The sequence below is a fragment of the Anopheles nili genome, chromosome 3, assembly GCF_943737925.1.
Source record: "Anopheles nili chromosome 3, idAnoNiliSN_F5_01, whole genome shotgun sequence".
Classification (NCBI taxonomy): Eukaryota; Metazoa; Arthropoda; class Insecta; order Diptera; family Culicidae; genus Anopheles; species Anopheles nili.
The window spans coordinates 52,903,090-52,927,082 of record NC_071292.1 but is presented as its reverse complement, the minus strand read 5'-3'; the positions used below and the strand labels follow the sequence as shown (position 1 = coordinate 52,927,082).

General features: G+C 49.6%; 1 protein-coding gene across 1 annotated transcript in view; it reads right to left on the bottom strand.

Moving 5' to 3' along the window:
- Positions 1–7,837, bottom strand: part of LOC128725369 (methylcytosine dioxygenase TET) — a 142,230-nt gene extending 134,393 nt beyond the window's left edge. The window contains exons 1-2 of the mRNA XM_053819110.1: positions 6,509–7,837; positions 6,259–6,399 (exon numbers count right to left, since the gene is read on the bottom strand). Coding sequence (XP_053675085.1) covers positions 6,259–6,399; positions 6,509–7,837 — 1,470 coding nt within the window. The remainder of the gene's footprint in view (positions 1–6,258; positions 6,400–6,508) is intronic.
- Positions 7,838–23,993: the final 16,156 nt, after the last annotated feature.

Genomic DNA, 23,993 nt, shown 5'->3' with positions numbered 1-23,993 from the left:
AATAAAACCCAAACGCACGGAAGCTGCCGGCGATCGAGGCCCGGTTCTCAGGGATGCGTAAGAAAGCACACACAAAAAAAAAACAAGATGGCCCCGAAAACTTCACAAAACCCACCGCCGGTGGATATTTAAACAAAAACGAGCTCAAGGCTCATCCTGGCAGTTTAAACGCGCTCGTCATCATCATTCAGCTCGATCGAAGATTGAGCCTTACAGACGGTTTGCAGGATACCCGCCTGCATTGAGTGCATCGAGCTTCTCTTCTCTTCCGATGGACGCGTTCTATTTGTAGCGGCGCGCTGCATCCATGTCGGGCAGCAGAAGGAATAAAAGGACGAACCGACAACAGTTGGAAGGAAGCTGAAGCAGCAGAGAGAAAAAGGAAACGCGCTGCGTTTCCGAGCGATCCTTGGCGGCGCATTCGAGTTGAGTTTCAAAACTTTCACAACCACGTCACACGCATACACGCTCACGGCGCGTTTTTGGTCCTGGAGCAACAACATGTGGTGGAAGCCAAGCGACCGAAACGCAGAGCCATCGGATAAACCAAACAACAGCAAAGAGAAAAAAAAAATATATATATATAACGTAGAATGATATGTGGAAATAATGGAAATTGTAATAAAAATAATAGCAGCAGGCAATGAAATCGAGCGATAAAAGGCTCCGGTGTGGACGGGCAACGACGAATAGGTTTTGCCATCCATGTATGCTGCCCGTTCCAGTGAACAACTGGCAAGGATAACGGCCCACGGGTCGATGTGCAGCCCAACACAATGGCTGCTGGGAGGGAGCGAGAGAGAGAGACAGAAAGAGAACGAGAACTAGCAACGTTACAATGAAAACAGCCTAAATGCCGATCGACGGCGTACTCCTCGCTGCGCTCGACCCGCAGCACCGAGAACCCGGGGACCCGGACCGACAGATGTGCAACGAAAACTGACAAGCGTGAGCTGGCGGGAAATGGGCACGATAGTGCAGGGAGGTGGGGGGGGGGGAGAAAGGGCGAGAGGAAAGGGAAACACAACAGGACACACAAAAGGGAAAGGAGGGAAAGGTGAGAGGATGGAGCGGGGTTTGAAGCAAATGAAAGATGAACGAACTAACGAACGAACGGCAGATGAAAATGGAACAGGAAAATAATGCACACACACGAATTAAGCGCTCGAGTGAAAAAGGAACAACCGTGCACGAGAGTGAGCGAGAGAGTGAGAGAGCGAGAGAGAAAGGATGAGGTATGAAAAATCGAATAAAACCGTCCGGTGAACTGCGGTGGCAAAAAGGGGAGGAAAATGTTGTGCCTGGAAAAATATTCGCCAGGTACGAGGAAACCCTCCATGGGTGACAGCGAAATCGAAAGGACTGTGCCGTTGCGTGCGTGCGTGTGTGTGTGTGTTTGTAATAAATTGAACCCAGCCAGGATCGCAGCCGAGATAGCCATTCATGACGGGGTCGATCACACGGACGAGCGATGCATCATCCGGAACGAAAGGCTACCTTCTTTTTCGAGAGGAACCACATCCGAAAAAAGGAAGCTTTACTTTCAATACCCGCTTCCGTAGTTCGACGATATCCTTCCGTTCCGGCAAGGATGCGACTGCGGGCTGGAGGAGTTCCCTTGCTTCGCAATTCGATAACGCCGGGGATAACTGACAGATTTGATTAGCACTCCCAAGAACCCTTCTCTCGAGAACGAAGCAAAGGGATCGATGGTCTTACTCGAGCCTAATTTATTAGAGGCAATAATTTATGCAAGCTGCAAAGGCAGTTCCCCTATATGCGGGCCCACCTTGAATGTCGCCCAAAGGAACGCGTTTTCGATTGCTGCTCCTGCCGGATGGAAGTGCACTTTTATTGTGTCCTTCCTTTCTGGGGGTATTGCATTGCTCAAGCGAAGGTGTGAACTTAAGGGCAGTTTTATTCGCACGTTGCACCATCCAAACACCTCGATCGATGGGTGCGCGCAATTCGATTAACGTTCCCGACGATCCGATACCGACGTGCGCACATGCAAATGCAAGCCCTATATCGCGGGGGCTTCACAAACGCACACACCTGGCGCGGTTTGTGCAATAAAAAGCAAAAAGAAAAAAAAAACGCCACACACAATTATGGGCGATCGCGTAGAACCAAACGGAAAGTCTTTGACCCACGCGCTTCGACAGATGTTGCGTTCGTTCATCGGTCGCTTTCGTGGCGGTTAGTTTAGTTCCGATGCGAATCGAAAGGGCACACAAGACCGCTGCAAGTATGAACGCAAGCCAGATCGCAATTATGTAGCTGGTTTTTTTTTCATACGAAACACCGCACACCGCAAGGCTTTCGTAGAGCAAAAAACCATCACCAGGCCTGTGCGCTTGCTCGAACAAGCATTACAACGCGCACCGTTGTGCCGGCAATTGAATTTAAAACGAAAAACGACAAACACTTTAATCAGGCTAGATTCGTAAATTGCGCCCGCCAGTTTGGTCTGCTTTGGCCAAGCCACCACCCATAGCCCGGTTCTCCAGTGACAACCGACGGTTCGCCGGGTGCAATTGTCCTTTATTTATAACCTCCAGGCATCGTAATCATTGCCAATCACCATCATTTCCAGCGATCGTCAGCACGTGAAACCGTCCGGTTTATGCTCTCTCTTTCGCTCTCTTCTCCGGTGTGCTTCGATGCTGCATGGCTAATCAACAAAGCCATCATGAACACACACGCATACGTGGGCAAAAAACTCAACTGCACCGTTGCGGAAAATGGCATCGGAAAAGAAGCAGCACACCCGGGGTGCGTAAGTGATATCCTTCTGCTGCTCCTTGCGCTCGTCGTTCGGTGTGCGTCCGTTCGTGTGATAGACGTGACATATGGTACCTTCGGTGTTCACTTGAGGACATTCCGAGTGCGAGACAAGGCCAGTAGCAAGCATCCAGCAAGCGTGAACGAGCGCGAGAAAGCCCACCGTTGGGAATTTGTGCCGGGGGTTCTTATGCAAAGGACGCTGGCGAAACGCAACCAAACCTATGCGAGCAGCGCAACCCAGTACACCTCTCTGCTCGGGGAGAGAGAGAGAGCTGTTATTATGTTAATTTATGATCCAATTCCACCACTCCGTGGTCCCCTCCCCCCCCCCTTCGATGTTGCCTTCGCGGAAATGAGCTGAACCACTTCCGAACGCCTGAGCCCGCACACACACACACACACACGCACGGTGGTGCCATTCGTCACGGGAAGTGTTAAAACGCGCGGCCCCGGGTTTCACTAAATTAATTTGCATCATTTTTCTCTGCCTCTCCCTGGAGTAGTGGTGGAGCATTTTTTTTCTCTCTCTCTCTTTTTTATCTTGCAGGACCTCCACGAACCACGAACAACGTGTGTTTGGCGTTATCGGTGGCCGTCGATCGGTTGGAGAGTAATTTAGCCGGTAAAAGAGCCGCAGGCACACGCGTTAAGGTGAGACTGGGAAGCAAGGCAAGAACTAAGAACCGCAATGCGACGACAGAACAGGAGCCGCCAAATGGAAGTAATCCTCATCCGATGGCTAACTGGCCAGTAACTACAATGTACGGTGGCTGATCGTGGCGAGAAAAACTGTAACGGACATCATAAACAAGGATAAGGTTACGGCCGATGACGCGTGTTTTGCGTCTCATGCCCCGAAAGGCTCATGACTCGTTCGCAAAGGGTTTGGCTGGGTTTTTTTTTCTTTTGGGAAATTTCGGGGAATTTCCCTGTGGCGTAAAGGGTGGGTAAATGGAATTAATTTAGCAGGCTTAATTTAACTGCGCTTAATTACGAATGCTGATCAGTTGTGAAATCGTGAAACACACTGAGTCATACTTCCTTGCTGTCGCTTTTGTTGAGCATTCATGAGCTTTCTCAACGTTGCGTTACCGGTTTCCGTCTTCTTGCGTAACCCGAAACGGTTCGGAAGCGTCACCCTACACCGTTTTGCGAATCTATCTCGCCGTTGCCTTCTCACACAACGAGAACGAGTCTGGCACAGAATAAAAACCCTTTTCCCACATGACATTTGCCGCTTATAAAAGCATGCCAATAAAGCAGGCAATCGATACGGCAAAACAGTGCGTTGTGAGGCTCACTTGCAAGACTTCCACGCGCGCGAAAGGAACCTCACCCGGGCGGAAGCAATGAAGCTGTCAAAACGCACAGCTGACACAGTCTCGTTGACTCGTTGAGCCGACCGCACACACACACACCTGAGTGTGTTCGCTTTTTCCGTGCTTTTTTTTTGGTGGCGACCAAACCGCCCCACTGGAAAGCCCACAAGGATCACCAGCGCTCCAGCTGGACGACAGCAAACTCGTGTTTTCGACCCGATTGGTCGATGTCGCTGCTGTGTTTCTCTACCGTGCGAAGAGTTTTATCTGATTCTCGTTGCAGCAACTTCACGGCCGCAAACCGAGCACACATTCGCCGCTGCTCCTGCTCGCTGAGGGCGATATATTTATGTTTTTAATAGATGTGGGTCATGCCGATGCCTAATTAACAGCTGACTGCGAGCGGCCGGCCACGCATGGTGCGGTTTTTAATCAGCTACAGTTGGAGTTTTGAGGCGGGAATCTACGAAAACCGCAGCCAATCGAACGCGCAGCTGGCAACAATTGAGCGCTCATGCGAGAGCAGCAGCGGGTTCGAAGAACGTGAAAACTAGCTCTCGTACGAGATGATAAAATAGAGAAAAAGAATTCCCCATTTGAGCCCATCCCACGAGAATCGAACGCAACAGTTCCATGCACCATATGGAGCGTGAAAATCTAGTGCTCGTCGCATAGTTTTTGTTCCTTCTTCCGGCGCTCTTTTTCAAGGATACCCCGCGGTAAGACCCCGCACACGCTGGGCTATAAAAACAAAACACCGAAACCGGAACAAAGGCTGTGCGCGATGACTGCTGGCTTGCGTCGCCTTTTATTGCTCCAGCTTCCGGAGTTCGGTGGCGCAAATGGAGCTGTAATGCTCGAAAAAGAAAAAAACATTCCCGGTGTGATTTCGAGCGGTCCCATTACGCCGCCACTGTTGCCGGTTTAAACGTGCGCGTAACGGATTCGTCGCGCTTGGAAGTAATATGTTTCGAATACGTGCCGTAATCCATCAACCATCTGCCACAGCGAGGATGTCGCTCGGAACCGAATAACTCATGCAAACTCACACACGCCAAGCTGCGCAATGGCTTGCTGTTAAGTAGCCGGCAAAAGCCACCCGCACTCGATCGGACGGGTTACAGGAATCAAAAATCAATAAAATACTGCGTATCCAAACACCGCGACACCGGCATCTGCACTGATAGCGTGCGTGTGCTGTTTAATCAATCATTTGTTTGCGATCCGTTTGTACGCTCTCGTACCCACCGTTAGCGCAAATGCAAAGCATAGCATATACTTGATCATAACACCTTTCCGGTGCGGGCAAACATTATGGGGCTCCGTCTTATCGCGCAAGCCAAACGAACTCGGAAATGAAGCGCCAAACACCAGGAGCCAACATGTGCGCCACCGGTGCCAACTTGTCCTGTTTATTTTTGACGCTCGCGCAAACGCACGCATCCTGGATTTACTGATGGGTGAGCAATTTTTGCGCCCCACTTCCAGGAAACCGGGGCGCGATCTGTGAAGGCCAAAAAGTGCCACAAAAACACGTTAATTGCACGGTTAACTGGTGGTCCTTTGCGGCTTGCGCAATGTCGCGCAGTCTGCGACATGTCGGGCACATCGTTCGCGGCGGTGATAGTCATCGCACATGCGCGACCAGTTGCGTGGTATTTTTTTTTTGTTTCATGCACTCGTCTCGAGCAGATGGTTCCGAATCGAACGGAACGCGCGCGCGCGCGCTCCAACTGGCGGCAGACGAAAAAAAAAACAAGGCAAAACGATCGCTCGAATAAAGACGCAACTTCGCTGAAAGTTGCCCAATTCCAGCAGCAGATCTTATCGCCGCTCTTGCACATTAACATTCACGAAAGACTGCCCGAATGGGTGACGGCTGTGTGGAAGGGCCTTCCAACAGAGTTCATAACCTTTCGGTCGGAATGTCGCGGGAGTCAGTTAAGGATAAATAACGCCAAACAGCTCACAGTTTGTTGGCTTTCCAAAAAGCAACGCAGAATGCAAGCAATGAGCCAGCTGCGATTGAGAAAAAGAAACGATCATCCTGACACGATCATTTCCTGGTGTCCCTGGCAAATTTGTCCCCATAGCTCACGAAAAAAACACAAATTAGCGTACAAAATCATCAGGATAACCATCAAAAGCTTACCTTCTTTTCCGTCAGCTTCTCGCAGCGTCGCGTTTTGCAGATCTGGTGGCTTTTATCGTTACGGCACGGTGCACAATCACCGCAGTTATCCTTACGCGAACATCCGACACACTCGCCGCAGCGTTTGCGTTTCTTTTTCGTCTAAAAACATTCCCAAAAAAAAAACAGAGAACCAAATTAAAGGATACCAAAGGATGAGACGCTTCAAAGCTGGTGATCCTGCGGTGATCCATCGCACAAAACGCCTTACCGATTTCTCCCCAACAATCCCACCATCATCCGTGTCCATGCTCATCGTGTGCATCGGGCTCTTGAAGTTGGCCGTACTCGAAATGGCCGCCACCTGGCCCGGGTTGCCACTCTCACCAATCTCCATCGCACTGCCCTCCGACTCGGCACTCGACTCAAGCGACGAAGCACGAATTTTCCGGCGCTCCTTCTTCCGATTGTCGATGCGCGTGATCTGAGCCGGCGTACCTCCCGGTTCCAGCCTGCCAGACGACGCGTTCATCTTCCCATTTGGCGTTCCCGCCACGTTGGCACCGTTGCCACTCGGACCATTGCTGCTACCATTGCTGTTGTTGTTGTTGTTGTTGTGGTGATGATGATGGTCCGATGGCGTGATCAGATTGTGCTGATGATGCAGATGCAACTGTGGCTGATGCTGCACAAGAGCAGCCTGCTGTTGCTGCTGATGCTGCTGATGTTGCTGATGCTGCTGGTGCTGCTGTTGCAGATGATGCTGCAACTGTGCCGACGATTGGTGCTGGATGTGATGCACGGTACCGTTCTGCGCAAACAGCCCATTATCGAGCAACGGATTCTGGAAGTTGCTGTGGTGCAACGTGGCGCTGTTGTTAAGCGAGGACATCTCGTAATCAACGTCCTTTTTGATCACCGCCAGCGTGGGAATTGTCTGACCCGCCTGGAACGTGGCCATCGGTTGATACAGCTGAATGTGCCGCTCGTCAATGTACTGATGCTGGTGATGGTTAATCCCGGCGAGATCGCGCACCGGTATCGCAGCCGGTACGATCGGATACGGACGTGCGTTAACCGCCGAAAGCGAATGAAATCCGGCCTGTGGCAACGGTGGCAACGGCGTCGATGTCAGCTGCGTTAGCTGAGTTAGCGAACCTCCGGACGGTGAAGCCGCGCTGGGTGAGATCGGCACCGGTACAGCCGTCACTTGTGGGAGGCTCGGTTCCGGCGCCACCATCGTGGTGTCGGTGAAACTGTGAAACTGGCTCTGAAAGGAGGGCAGCTTTGGGAAGCCAGCGTGATCGAACCCACCCGGGCCGGGCGGTGGCGGTGGGCCCGGTGTTCCCGGTGGCCCGTGCGGGGGCGCCATCCGATTATCCTTGGTGTCCATCTCCCAAGGACGCGTGTAGCTGCCGTTTGCGGTTGCCGGTGACGCCGCAATCACATCGGTGGACCCGTTCGTGGCACTGTTCGAACGCTCCGGACGCTGCTCGTAGTAGTCCCACGAGGGCTCCAGCTCGGCGGAGAACGACGTGAACGACGGTAGGCTTTGCTGGGTCGTTTCGTCCGCGGTGCTTGCGCTCATCATCGAGGTCATGCTCCGAACCGTACTGCTGCTGCTGCGCTACTGTGCGGCATCTTTGCTTCGGTTGGGCGCTTTTCACTCCGTTACAGCAGGATTTGGGTTTCCTATTCCACCGATGTCCTAATCGTCCTTCGTCCTTAACACTCTTGACTCACTTGACTGAACACTCGCGCGACTAGAACTGCTACAACTAAAACACCGTATTTCGTGTCTACTATGTCCTTTACACTCAATTCCACGCTGTCACTTTTCGCAGCGCGCTTACGAGACACAACTCCGCACGAGAGGTAGATCTGTTCTTTCGGCACCACCTCGGAAGCTCGTCTAAAATACAACCGTTTGCGCACACACACACACACACACACGCGCACACGCAAAAAACACAGGCTTTGGCGCGCCTGACTATGGTTAATTTTTGGTTTGTAAAATTTCACTCCTCCCGTACACTTTACACGCTAGGAAAAACTGCCTTTTGCACGTATCAAAAATACTCGCTAATACGCTTTCTCTCACTCTCCACAATTTAGAATTGTTTTCTTAACTCGCTTTGTTTGTTTGTTTGTTTGTTTGTTTTTGTTAAATTGTTGCACGTGGTAATGCCTCGACTACTATAGCTAGCTTTAACACCGACTGATAAGTTGCCTCCGGTAAATAGCACAGGTCACGACGTTTAGACAGAAAACACATACACTCCTCCACTCGCGGGGGTTGTGGGACAAAAAAAAATGGTACGCGCACACACAAACGCACACTTGCGGGAAAACACTTTGAGCGTGCGCGGAATACTTCACGGTAGCTGTAACGTTCTAACTGTAAGTTTATCTGCTTTGCTTAACCACGGTTTTATTTTTTTGTTTTGCTTCTTTTTGGTTTGTTTTGGACTTGGACGATAATTCCTGAACACTTGCGTTTCGCTCCGGTTTCCCACCCTTCTGGGGCTTTTTGATTGCTTTTGGTACTTTGTAAGGTTGTTTTGTTGCTTCTTTACGTTAGAACTCGTTATTAAATACGTTAAATATTTCCTCTGTAAATGCTTTTCTCCACTGTAATTTACTTTGTACTTTGATTGGTTGTGTTTTGTATTTGCGTTTGGTTGGATGAGTTGGATTGATAACACGATTCCCGAAGAGCCAAAGACGAACCCTCCTGGACGATCCTGGATGTTGGTTTTCTTTTGTGACGGTTGGTGGTTTTTTTTTTCTCTCCACCCAGTGCAATTAGACCCACTATAGCGCTTACTTATTGTCGCATTGCGTCTTAATGGGTAATGCGTATATAAATTTACGTTTTCTGTTGGTTTTATCTTTTTGGTAGGTTTAAATTTCTCTTCTGACTCTTTCTTTCTCTTGCTCTCTCTCGCTCCAACAGGGATGTGTGTGCTTGGGTGTGTATTTTGTAACGTTAATTTGTACTGTCGCGTTTCCTCCTGCACTTGCGGTTGGATTCGTGTTACGTTTTGTTCGCCTATTGCGCTACGCCAAACAGCGATTAGCCGGCCACGAAATGTTTACACTCGAACGAATAAGTTACTTAGCGAAATTTTTAAGCTGACTCGATTTAGCAAAAGGGCGACGATGAAGGTTTAGTACTTGCTTAGCATTGATTTTGCAGCTTGAAGAGCCGTCTTTAGACTGGGTGCCGTTTGCGTTTTAAGTTTGCTCTTTGCGCAACAAACCGATGAATAATTTAAATAAATAAATAAGTTAGCGACAAACGATAAATACATAAATAGCGTTTAAAATTATTTAGCAAAAGGAAAGCAGCTTCGTTAAAGTAGATTAGCGTGATGCATCGGAAACCGTTGCATTGTTTTTTTTTGTTTTTGCTTTGAATAGATGATGTTGCAGCGTGCGCGATTGGCGCTCGGGTTTTGCTTCTGTAGGTTGTAGCTTGGCTTTGGTTTCACGTTCCCACATGCGAAGTTCTCTCCATCTGCGAAAAGAGAAGGCGTAATGGATAGAAGAAGCGTTATTAGCATGTGTGTCCTCTGCAGCAGCTTGAATCGCAGCGATAGTGGAATAAGGACACTCCTCCCACAGGACCTCTCAAAACATCATACATCCATGCACGCGTGAGTGGTTATTCTAGCTCGTTTTTAATTTACTAAGCGAAAACGATACTAATTTTTGGGCAATCGAAAGCACGCTCAAGTGTAATTACATCGTCCTTGCAACAGCAAGACGACCGTGCGTTGAGTACCTTCTTCCTTCTGCCCAAACATACATTAAGATGATCACTTTACGGAGCTCCCGCTTTCCGGGCCCAACATAACTGCAACGTTTGTGAAATGCTGCTGAATATTTTAATTTTAATTCATAGATGAGTAAGCACACCCACGCTGCTTAAGCCTCACACCCAGCAGCGAACCAGCAGCAGCGGTATTGACACAAAGCTGCAAGGAAGCAACCAACCGCGAAAGCAGGGCGGATGGAAGCCAACCGAATTTACGAGACCTGTCGTCGCTGTAATTCCGGGAGCAGCATACGCGTACGCATCATCGCACTCGTTCGGTGGCAACACTCGTATGCGGATGCGCGTCTCCCGCACGCGCAAGAAGAAGGATAATTTTATGCGAATTACTTTTGGCGAATTATTGGGCACGAGTTTGCCTTGCCACGCAGGTTTTCCCTCACTTCAGCGGCGGCACGGTGGTGATGTCCGCCGGAAAACGCAATTTCCGCAAGCACCGGGGCGAAATCAGCACGGTGGTACGCACTTCAACGCGGGGTCGACCATAGCGACCGGGATTCGAGAACCCTCCGCGCTCTTAGCTAAGGCCCGCTCAATTGAAATGCGTCCCACTAAGACTTCGGATGATTAGTTTCCGACTAGTGCCGGGGGTTTGGGATGATGTATGGGGCCTTTTTTTAATTAAAATTTCACCTCGATGTGTTGTTTCTTCGGGCGGTTGTTTTTTTTTATTTTGTATCGCCCGTACCTCGATGGAAAATGGTTCTTATTATGCCATTCCCGCTCGAAACTATCCCTCGCGTTATCCCGTGGAAACCTGCTACTCCCGCAGCACGCGATGATCGTTACATATTCATTACGCGGCAACATGTACCGGCGATAGGAATTTTGATGATTTATTTGCTCACTACGGATAGTAATAACACATAATGGATTACATTTCCGGGCATTCGTGGTGAGCGAACCATACGAGCGCATATGGGTCGAGTTTAAAAATGGCTCTAAACACCGGATGTGCTTGCAATAGTTGCCACAAAAGTACGATCGAATACGGGCAACCAATGTCCTGCGCGAATGTCCTGTCCTATCGGCAGCGGCGCGGGCGATTATCGACGTTCCCAAAATTCAACCAACACAAGCCACGTAACGGACTCGGAGTGTATGCGCTCCAGCGGCAGTTGGTACAGCGGGAAGGACGCGCAAAAAAAATTGAATTTCAGAAATAATATTTCGCATGAGTTACATTTTCAATTTACAATTTATTTTCTCATTCCCTTCCCCATTGGAACTTCTTCTCGCTCCCAAGAAGACGACCAGCACACGCAAATGGTGGTTTGTCCTTGGATGCGATTTTTTTCGCTATTTGTTTTTTCTTTTCCTTTTTTTTTCTCTCCTTCCTTCTTCGCCATCCGATAGACGCTAGTTGCTCTTCGGCGTGGTCTTCCTCCCGGATCGTTCGCGCACGGTAAGGATGAAAATGAGTTTTTCCTCTTTGTCTGAACCGTCTATCACCTTCGCTTTCGGTGGCGCGTCACACGGCATTGACGAAAAATGGCAACGATGGAATGATTCCTAACATCTTTCGCTGCTTTAACGCTGGTGCGGAATATAACACTGACACGCCGTTCCTGCGTGCGTACTTTACGCAAGTGGCGCTCGCGAGCACAAAAAACTACTTTCAATCAACTGAGATAAAGCGCACCACGGCAGGCGGTGGGCTACTTTTAAATAAAACATGACAAAATTTGACAAACGTTCGCTCCCATCCCAGCGATGAAACAAAACCAAGCAAAAGGTTCGACGTTTTACAATTTCGGGTGACGATTTGCCGCACCTTTTCCTCGCGCAACAAAAAGAAATATCCAAACAGAGCATCACTCACGCCCGTAACGGCTGTAAGGACTTCTTGGCGGCTTGCCTGGCACCGTATTTGCTTGCTTTGTGGCCACAACTTCCCCGGTTCCATGCACCGTCTTCTTCGGGCTCCGGGTCGTGGCCTTCCTTATCGAAGACGCAAGAGGAAGCTTCCCGATTTTGTAATCCCAGTCATGAAAAGCAAATATTGTCATCCACCGTCCGGAATCCGCAAGGAGACAGCCATCTAAAACCGTACCGAAAACTCGCTGCTGAGTGTGTACTTTTGGCGCCCTTTGCACAAATGGACGCCGTCTCTTAGAGGAGAGCTTGAGCAGCAGACCAACTAAAAAAAACACCACAACCACGAAGCGAATGTTCACGTCCAATTTCTTCGCTCATCCACGCCGCTCGCTTCAATACATCATCAAATTCAGGTGAATTCAGCCATGAATATTAAAAAAAGAAAGGCTATGAAGAAAAAGAAATCCACTCCTAGACACCCGAAGTCGTCAGGAAAGCCACCCGTGGCAGCAAAGGCATGACATGCGAGAATGAAAATGTGCCGAAAATGTTGCTCGCGTCAGGATCCTGACCTCGGAAAAACGCACAACAGCCAGCGCGGAGCTTACGGAGTCAAACCACGTACCCGGGGGCGAACGTTGGCAATGGGACTAGAGGAGAGCAAAGAAAAGAAAAAAAAGAAGGAACAAGAAAAGGTGACAGCCACACTACGACCGGTGACGACGCGGACTCGCTAGAGGACACATCCTTCACTGGCAGTCGGCCGAGGATTCCGCGGAAAAGAGATTTCGCTTCACATGCGAGCCAATCGGTTTAGTGCCTCTACCGGTACACACACACCACACTGCCACCCCATGGTCTGGTATCAGGCGGACTCTATTTCCATTCCGCTGCGATAAGATGAAAATCGGTTTCTATTCCGTACGGCACGCACGCACGCACGCAGGCCAACTTCAGGTAGGCAGCTCTGAAAGCAAGTCAAATATCCTTCCAACAAGCGCTCGAAAGCACCGTGGCTTAGCCTTTCGTCCAAAGCTCGCGAAAGGCGGTGGCGAGAATGTGAATTTTCGATAGATTTTATTTTTATTATCACTCAACCCAACCTATCACCCAATCTCGGTGATGATCGGAAGAGTTGTTTTTCGTCCTTTGTGTGGTCTTGTGCCTTCTACACGGGGTACGGAGTATGCAGCTTCCTTGAAAAATTCCCGATATGAGGCGCATGATTGACTCGTTACATTATCAACCGTTTTGGGGGTTCGCTAAATCCTGCCTGCCATAATTCAAGCACAATACACTCGGATGAAGATCCCACTTTCGAGTGTACTGGACAGATATCCCTCGACCAGAACAATAAACACTTGACGCTCGCTCTCTCTCTCTCTCTCTATCGCTCACTTACATAAAAATGAGGCTTTGCGCGTGCTTCACATATCGGTGGTGGACTGTGGAGGATCGCGAAAATTTATGCGAAATAAAATTTAAAACTTCCACGCGCGTCCATCAACACCGCTCTTGAACGGTATATTAATCTAATCCACCTACCGACGCGTGCCGGGCACGGTACGGCGAAGAAGCGCGGCACAAATCCTCCGGCGCAAAGTTGCCGGCCGGAAAATGTAGCCCACCAATGCCGCGCCCGTACACGGTTGTTACAGTTAGTAATACTTTATTTCGCGTTGTTTCGATTTCTTTTTATTGGCCCGCTTCCTGATTCCGGCGCTTTCAGTCGCGGCTATACACAAGTTACACTGCGTGCTGACATCGCCGTCCGTTGATGATACTGACACACGTTCCCAGGGACACCCAGGAACTTTCGCGGGTTGGTCCCGCGCGAGTGGACGCAGGAGCGAAAAAGGACGAAAAGAACACGCACACACAAACAAAAAAAAACACATCGCCAGCAACAACAACGCCCAAAACAAAATGCTCCAAAATAAAAAGCTCATGAAAAGTTTCGAAATAAATTATAAAACTTTTCGCTTCTCTCCTGAGCCACCATTCCCTGGCATTTTTTTTTCTTCTGCTTACGCGATCACCGATAGAAGGACGATGGGGCCCCGACTGGGTACGGGGTGAACGAGTGGGCGGAAGGATATACGGAACTAGGGCTAGTTGAATAATTTTTCCAGCCGCGTTTCCGAACGAAAGTAGCATTTTTTCGTTCGCATTATTTTCTTCACCAATACTTCGCTCTATGTCGGCATTTATTTTTTTCCATTTCCACCTCGATTTTTACTCTCCTTCGTTCTGCGTTCTGTTTGGAATGATATTTTTTTTTCAGTCTATGGAGATGTGTTTTTTTTCTTGCCTTCCCCATTCTGAGCAAGTACGCTTCTTTCCACCTAAGATCTTGAATCCTGCTCTGCTGGTGTGGCATTTGGTGTTTTCTTTATGCACAATTTTAAGCTCGCTTTCCGTTGGGCTGCTTCTGCCGCGTCAAACAGGAAGCGTAAGGATTTGTAAACGACGGCACTGGTGGAGAGATCCGGCGCAAAAGCAACGCAAAGGAAAAAGGGAATAGAAAACTCTTCGTCCCAACTCTTCGGACAACTCCAACAAAGTGGTCTTACGAACAACTGACTCTAAACTGCTTCGGGGGGCAAAAATGGGAATGTGAGCGAGCGAAAAAAAAAAGGCAAGCCCATTCTAAAAATAAAAGCTACCAGAAGCACATCCGCCGAAGCTTGGGAATAAAAGAATAGAACATGAGGTCCTAGCAAACTGGATACGAGTAACAAATGTATTCATCGAAGCAGCAAATGGGGAACTGAAAGATAGAGAGAGAAGAAAAAAAAGCTTCCCCATTTAAAGTACATTCGTTCTGCGTCGCATTTTTTATTGTTTTGTATCTGCATGTCCTTGCTGATTGCACTTGTTTCATCTGCAATGGTAAATGCAAAAAAGAACTTATGGCTAATAATAGTAAAATAGTGTGCTAGCAAGCTAGACTTCCCAGCCGAACAAGGACCAGCACCGATCCGACCACGAAAACGAGCAAAACAACACACAACGATACGAAATAAGCACTTTTATCGTGACACGGCTTTGCTGCTTAAAACGAGCGAAACAAAAACTGGTACACGACACGGCTCAGCTGGCCCCCTGTTCTACTTATAATTATGACATCACATAAACGTCTTCGCTTTCTCTTGCGTGCGTCTCCTTGCGTTCGCGTTCCCCCCTCGGGGCGGTTAATGCCGCGCTCGTTCATCGATTTATGGTCAATTAACACACGATTGTGCTCCACGCAAAAAGGATCAACGCGCGGGCATCGCTACAGCGCCGGAGACACATCATCGGCAAACGGAAAACGATAAACGATTGGCAGCTGTGGCGCGCGCTGGGCTACACAGATGGGTACAAGCTCTCATAACTCAAGGACGAACCACCACGAGCAAAAGCACAAACAGCAGTGTTTTTTTTTTTCACCGGAACGAAATATACGGGCTGCCGTAACGACGTTTTCTCGCTAATTATCGCATCACCATCGCAGACGGTATATGCTTGCGGTCAACAAATGCAACCTTTGGCCGGAATGGTCACAGGCCAAACGGATAACGGACGCCCGTTTGCAACGCTTTCCATTGGCGTAGGTAATTTCAAATTGACACGTTATTTATTACACATGCAGCAGAGGAAAGCGCACACAATGAATCGAAGCATCCATCGCAACAAAGTAGGCTGGGAATTGTGCTGAACCTGTGCAAAAGCACGCAGCTACACACGCTTCACAGCCATTAGTACATTCGCGAGCCAAACCATGTCGTGTTCTTCACCAATGGTCCAGCGCAACAAACAACCTAATATATTACAACAGCTCACACACACGCCGCCGAACCCAATCGTCGCTTCGATCTCGAGCGGTTCTCGATAGGTTCCCGGCAAAACAAGGCAAGCAAAACAAAAAATCGGCGCACGACAGCGAAAACGAAGCCAAAAATCACCACCGGGCAATAATGTTTAGCTACTTCCGCACGCATCCTTTTGCCCAAGCTGGACGGGCGCGGTGGCTTTCGTGGGGAGAGTGGGCAAGTACTTCGACCGGATATAAATCGTCGAAACACAACCATTTAGATTAATTGATATTTTATTCCTGCACTGGGGCGAACTGGGTGTAGATAATGTATGTGATCGTGTGCACGTTTTGTGTGATTTTTCCCTTTTTCTCTCGCTTTGGCACAAAATGGTCAGCTCCGGACCTCGAAGGATTGCTGTTTTTGTTTACTTTTGTGTTGTGTTTTTCTTTCTTTTCATTTTTTGTTTTCGCTCACCATCCCGCTCCATATTCACCACTCGGTCGCTGGATTTGGCTACCGGGGAAAAGCACTTTTTTATCGTTCACGTTTCGGTTCGGTTCGGTTCCTGCGGGAACTCTGGCCACTTCCGGCCGCGCCAACTTCGACGACCGTGCTCTAGTTTTTCCCTGCGCCATTTCCACCGCCACGTGTCCGCGTGGGTCCCGAAAATCGGTGCCGACTTTGCCATTGAATGTTTATGGCACTCATATCAATAACGTGAGCATATAATTTACGTGCCGTTATCATGAAAGCGGGAACGCACGAGACCGAAAGGGAGGAAAATCCGCCGTGTCCCTTCGCCCGTTCGCTTTCCACCTCGGGCCCCAGAGACGGGGGCGTATGTGTGCTTACCGATGGTTGGCCCCATAAAACAATGGCAAAACCCCGGGATGGGGGAGGAAAATCGGACCTACAATCGCGAGACGTCTATCTTTCGCCATTATGACATCGATCAGGCGGCGATAACGGGCCTAGGGGAACGGCCCCAGGCGGGGTCAGAGAAACTTTCCATAAACAAACGATAAAATCCCGAATCGCACACGGAAAGGTCCTGCAGGATATTTCTTCCACTCCTTCCCTGTTTTTTCTGGGTTTTGTTTGACTCGCGTTCTGTGTCCCGTTTTCCCGTGTTTTCTGGCCCTGGCCGCTTTATGGCGTGCCCGTCCGGGCGCCAAGGAAAACGAGTTCCCTGTTCCCTCACTCAGCTAAGCTGTTCCTCCCACAGCTCCCATGTGGCACGATATTGTAATTGGCTCCGGTTCAAAAGTGGGTGAAGATTGTATAATTGACTGCGAAAACGACCATAAATTAATCTTTCTCTCTCTCTCTCTCTCATTTGCGCTCGTTTCCCCGTGAAAAACCCGGTAGTTCCATTTCGAATCCGATTGCCCGCGCAAATGCAAATGGGTGGATGAAAAATTGCACCACGTTCGAATTACCATCCAGTTTGGGGGGGAAAGGGATACATTTAGGACACAAGAAAATCCGACACGAAACAGGAAACAAGTGGCTATAGACTCGAGCAGCTTCTGCGGTGAACAGGACAACGTCTATCAGCACCGGAAACAAACACCGAAGAGGCTTCAAATCTCATCCAACGACTCTCTCTGTATCTCTTGAGTGCGGAATGCGGTCGAAGCGGTTTTGCAGATTCGCCAACGTGTTGCTGATGCCGGTCCTAGAGGCCGACAAGCCAACTAAGCGAAGTTTAAATATAGTTAATGCCCATCCCGAACGAACGCTAGCCTTTTGTTGTGAATCGCTCGTACGACGTCTAGCAGACTTCCGCCTTTGCGAGCCACCCGCCGGAAGCACTCGAGGTCTCTCGGAAATGCTTCTTTTTTTTGCTGCTCCACCATAACACGCCTCAGTCTCATGTGCGCTCAACAGTCGATGTTGCTTTCTGGTGGCTCGAGCCGGCACATTCTCGTCCACCACCACGCGCCGCGGATGTTGTGGAAAATCACGGCACACGGTAAAAGGTTTCCCTCACGACGCGAACTTTTCCACCAACAATCCACGTCATCATCGTCCTCGTCGTCGTCCTCGCGGTTTCGGTCGGTCTTTGTTCGGTTGCCGAAAATTTTCCCGCTCATTTTTCCCAGCACACCCGAAGACGGACGCCCCACACACCGGACGGAGAGCGAAAGTGTTTTTCCACCCTCCGAAAAAGGCCGAAGACAAAACATGGCTGAACTTGAACTTTTTCCCGCTCTCCCGGTTCGGTACGAACCTTCCAAACACCAACACCATCACGAGACCGAGGAACGCCGTGGCGTGGCGTCGTGTTGGGGTGAATTTTCCCGCTTTTCCCGCTACCCGTGCCTGTAGCTTACGGCGTCACCCCACGGTAAGGTCTCGCTATTCCAATTTCCCGCCAAAGCGAACCATCGATTCTCCGTTCTGACGCCCCGGCGGCGTGTGCACGTGTGACCACGCGAACGTCGGCGTCTAGCGACAGGCGAAAGTGAAACGCAATTCAACCACCGCTTGGGCCTCCTCTATCACTTCCCCAACCTGCATGTAATTGCTTGCCGCAAGACGACGCCAGCACGTCCAGGCTCGCTCAGGCTGGCCGACCGTGGCCAGTGGTTGGGAACGCGCGTTCGTTGCCGCTTGCTGACGAAGCAGGAAAACTCGCGCCAAACGACGGACGGACACGCGCGTGTAGGTTTCCCGATTTTCCGACTCCGACGCTCCGTAGGATGGTTTCGTGGACGCGCGAAACACTGTTTACAAGCCGTTTTTCTCCTTTTATGTGTGTCGCGTGCGATGTCGGCCCTTCTGTCGGCGTGGTTTTACCACGCATTACACGCCACAAACACACGCCAGCCAACTAGATGATCCTCACGTGGCGTTGGTAGTGTAGCGAGAGAGAGAGAGAGAGAGAGAGCGCATCGTGCGTTCATTTTGTTTTGATCCGCGTCAACGCAACGCGTTCGTTCGCGTGCATCATGCATTTTTGGCGATCCAAGCAGGCCGTTTGAATGCAGCTGACAAGTGACAAGGAGCCGATCTGACGTCCGGCTAGAGTACGCCATCGACCGGCCACCTGACGGTGCAAATTAAACGTAACGCTGAGCTGATGAAAAACCGGCACCCAATTATCTCCATCTGCTCAATATCAGCATACATTCGCGCGCACGCATTCGCGATAAGCGTTTATCGCAGTTTTGTTTATTTTGAGCTGCCCTGCCCGGGCTGGACGTCGTTCGCGTTCGAAAGCCACAGTTTGCGCAAATCTCATCAATCTCTGATACCGCGGGGCGCACTTCGGAGCCCGATGACTCCACAGAAACAGAATGACGTATCGATTGGTCGTGCAAGGCGATGGATAGCCACGAGGTTGGTCTTGAGCAAAATCTCATCTCGAGTGTGGCCACGTTTGGGAAGAACCTCCAAAAACCGGGACGCCCCATCCAATGTGCTGGCAGAACTCGGCCTCACGATGCACACACACCCACACACACACCCCGTTATCAAGGTGGTGCCAAAGCACGTCGATAAGAAACGAGCCCCGTCAAACGTGCACCATTCATTGGTCTTTCCGGTAACGAAGGAACCGCTTGCCGTGAGCTGTGTATTTTTAACGATGCTCGAGCGTGGTTGCGGAACCAACCACTGACACAACCTCTTCACTATCGCTCAGTTGGCGTTGGTGTCATAAAGCCGCTCTTGGCCGGGCTAGGCCAGATTCTTGTTGAGTCACTCGGCTGGGAAACATCAAACGCACGCACAAGCTGTGACAGTTTATTTGTGCATATAAAACTTCGGGTCGCGCTTTTGACAACTGGGCCAGCGAAGTGAACATCGCCGGATGTGGGTTCTCGGATGGTTCCCCGGTGGGTGAAGTGAGACGGCTAGGCTAGGCCCTGTAAATACAACACTCCGGCCCTGTTGCACCTCACGATGTCATCGAGCACGGCTCAAATGGCTGCAGCTCGTTTTTATACTACCCGTTGTAAAGCGGGTGTTTTGTCTATTTTTGGTTTTAAAGCAGCCTATTTAAGCGTTTTATCAGGCTAGTCCTTTTTGCTTTCATCTGCAAATGGCAATAACTATCGGTGATGGACTTTGATAAATGTGCAAGAAATTGTATCTCCCCATGTCTGTGGATTCTTACATTCCATTGACATAAACAAAAGAATGTTCTTTTTAAAAAGAAAAAAAACTCATTAATGAAATGCATTTTAAAGGCAACTGCGCGACAATCTGAAGGGATTTTTTTATAACTGCTAAAAGTACACCAGAACCTTCCGATATTGAAGACAATGTTGCCACTATAGCAGTGACCCATTTTGCTAATAAAAAAAAAGGACACACCGAGAAAGGCATCCTTTCCTTGCAGCTTGCCGTCGATGTTCGGAAAAACACCACCCAAGACACCAGGCGAAGGAAGCGAAGAAGATGCGAAATAAAACATTTTCTTCGTCCGCGGAAAAACTTCACATTCCCTTCAATGAGTCCTGCAACGTTGCCCAAAACACCCACCCAAGAGTGGACCCTGTCGCCGGTGCTCCTTGTCCTTCAAAGACACACAAAGAAGGGTGTTTATGGGGGGGGGGGAGCAAGTTTAAAATTTATTTCAAAAGTTGTTGTTCGATGCCATGCACTCCTTTTCCTGCCGCGCGTTCGTCGGTTTGTTTCGCCCATTGTTTCGTCGCTTCACAACTCATTCCACCGCGGGCGTTTCTTGGCCAACACCACCACCACAGCTCCGTGACAGACACTTTGTGTTGCGCGCCTGACGGTTAGCCAGTCCTCTTTGGCGGTCTTTTTTTCCCTTCTAGCCTGACCATCGTCAGGCCATTTGATCTGGTCCGTTTGTTACACGTTGAGGTTGAGTTTGTGAGGAAATTGAAGAAAAAATGTAACAAAGTACGCTAGAACCGCTGCCGTCCGTGCATCTCGTCCTTTGCCAAGCTCTTGGTGTGTTTCTGTGTTCTTTTTTATTCCCACCTCCTCCACCTTTCGGTCGAATCTCCTGTCACTGCTGGTGCTCTTATCTGCGAACCAAGACGCTACAGCATTACAGTTGGCGCAATCGAAAACCCGTCGAAAAGTTGGCAAATCGAACGCAAGATATCAAAAGGCGGAAGCGAGAGTCTCTTCCAACCCAGCACGGGTGTGAGTGCGGGAAAGAAGTTTGCGAATTTTTCTTCTACTTTTGCTTCTCGCCTCGCACACCACACCAACTTCCGGGTTTATTTCATCCGGATCCATTCCCACCCACGAGCCTCCGATTTCCTGCCGAATCCTTCCCCGTGCAGTTCCGTTTCGTTCGTTTCCTTCCCACCTGCGCCGTGCTAACTCTCTCTCTCTCTCTCTCGCTCTCGATCGCTTCTCGTCCCCGGTTGGAAGGAAGTTTTCGAGTAAGATTTGATTTATACCATCCCACACGTCGTCTCGGCTATTCGTGCTAGAAAAGGCGGAACAGAATCGAGCATCCAGCAGCAGCAGCGGCGACAAACGAAAAGAAAAGCCGTAGCTCACCGAAAAGCCCTACCGACGGCGATTCGGTTGGAAAGGAGAAAAGAGGCACGCTCGCATCCGATGTCCTTACTGTCCATCCCATTTGCCATTTTGTCGGGATGATTCGGAACGCACGGGAGGAGGGATAAAAAATATCGATGATTAAGAAGAATTTATTAATGAACTTTGGCTTCGTGACGGGTGCGATCGACCCGGGGGATGGGCGAACAAGGAACCGATCGGGTGTGACAGATGGCGACGTGTCTCGCAATATGTGGCCAGCGGTCTTTTGTCAAACTGTCAGACGAAGGACATACCTAAGCCGGAATGGAGGATGCGCTTGCTGGCAGAAAGAGTTCATCCATTTTTGGCTACGGTGAGAGTTCGTCGCTTCGCTAAATCTCATAATAACACGACGGTTTTATGCACTCACTAAAAAAAGGTGTACTAAATTTTCTCGCTTTCCCCACCGGCTCGTGTTCATTATTCGGTTCATTAGGTCCTAGCCACGCCGTCAACCACCAGCACACTACAAGTGTGCCATTCATTATGCTGCAAGCTGCAATCCTCGCTCATCCCAAACAACAACAACAACAACAAAAACCTTCCTCCCCAAAGGGCAACGCACTTTAGCATCTGATAACAACGCCACCCCTTTTCCGGCCTGTTCGTCCTTCCCGCAACATAAAAGCTCCTTGCGGGATCGCCATTCTCGCCCCCCAAAATAGCCGCTTTCTCAGAACTTCCACGAGGATTCCGAGGGTTCGAGCGCGGGTGAGTGCTTCCTGAAGCATCTCCAAAAAAAAACGCCTCCCTCATCGTGGGGATGCCGTCGCACGAGGACGCCTTGCCGGTGTGTGGTAGGTAGGACTGCATTCTCCCCACGGAACGTGCCGGAACGGTTGACAAACGCGGCTCAAGCGCGGCGAAAGCGAACCCCCATCTCGCTTTTCCACGAATTCACTGTCACTTTCGGAGGGTGTGTTTGTGCGGTTATGTGGGTGGTAAGGCTGCATTGGCCTACTGTAAGGCTTGGTTTGGGGGAAGCGCATTTTTTCGCGAAAAACACAATATCCGATGGAGAGGTCCTTGAAGGCGAGGCTTCGGATTTTTAAGCCGCTTGGGTGTAATGAACTGCCAAGAGGATGGATGGATGGAAACCCATTGCCCGCTGAATGATGCTTCATTTTCTTTTCCATTTTTTTTCCCCCACTTCCTTTTTCTCTTTGTTTTTGCAAGCGCACAGCCCGGTGCACTTCCTGGTAACGAGCATTCAAACTGACGAGCGTTCCGATTAGTTAGTACACGGCCACTCGAAAGGAGCGCGCGTTCAAAACGCGTCTCCAAACATTTCGATAAAACATCTCCACCATGCAGCCAGGAGAAACATTGACCTCCAATTCAATGGGAATCGCCAGAAAAGCGAGATAAGTGTAGCTGATTGCATGGGAAACCCGAAAGCCTACATCCCAATCGCCCAACAGCACCCGATAAGGTTCATTCACATTAAACTTCACGCGGTTCCCCGGCGCGGCCGGGTGTGTTTAGGATGGTTGAAATGAGGCGAGAAAAAAAACATGAAACGATCAAGCATAAGCCCTACAACCACCAGGTGAGATTCCCGTCGGAAAGGAAGTCCTTTCGATGCGTACCTCTAATGCCCTCTGCGCGTACCCAAAAAAACCAGGTACGTCCAGGTGTCGGGGTACGCTTGGGATTGATCGACAATCCATCGAACGAAGATCGTCACACGCCGTCGTCGTTGTCGTGACATCCGGGACTAAAGCGGGATTGGAAGCGACACAGAAGTGCGCACGAAAGGACACGCCGGTGGTGTGTGGTTGATGTATTGAGTTGCACCGGTGAAAGATGAGACGCCCCGTGGAAGAATGCATTTCGGGCCTTTCTTCCTTTCGGTCGCTTCTTGCCGTGTTTTATTTGCAGTCCCCGTAGCCCGCTCCTTGGGTGGAATGGTTAACGAACGGCTGTTTTGTGTGTTCGCGCTTAGGACACTCTTTCTGCGATCGGTTCGAATGATACGTTTTATGCGATCCTGGTGTAGATCCCATCGTTTGTGCAAATTTGCAATAGGTACAAAATTGCCACGCCGTATGAGGCGTGCAGTTCATATAAAAAAGGATGCGCAATGACGAGAGACCGTTATTGCATGCACCCAGCGGGCGTTACTCAATCGTGCAGCTAAATTTATGAATTTATCACTTCCTGTATACAAACGAGAGACAGAAAGAGAGAGAGAGAGAGAGAGAGAGAGAGAGAGAGAGAGACAGACGCAAACCAAACTATACTGCCGATTCAACCATCATCACCATCGAGGCTGGCGACGTGTGGTCGACGGTGTTATCATCATACGGCCCTTATACATATTGCCTAGCTGCGGTTATCGCAGTACGCGGCTCTGCTAGGCGAATGCGCTTATCGGCACCATTTCATCATAATCGTAATTGAAAAATCAAAATAGTCTAGTGCGATATCGTAACTAAGCTGATATGTGTTTGGTTGGCTTACTGAGCAGGACACGGACGTTTTCGTACTAGCGTTTCAATTTAAAAAAAAAATTATTAGTAAAAATCACACATTCAATGGCCAGCTGCGTTCCCGCAGCCGTATGTGCACAATTGATCTTAGTAGGCTTTGATCTAGTATGTGAAGTTGATCTCCTTCTTTCTTTTAGACTGACATACTTGTACTTAGAGTGACATACTTGAGCTTGAGGGATTAACAATTAAGAAATAATTCACATAAACCTTCTGGCATGGATGAATGAATGCATTAATAAGGAAGCCCTGTGAGAAGAATACTTATTCCTT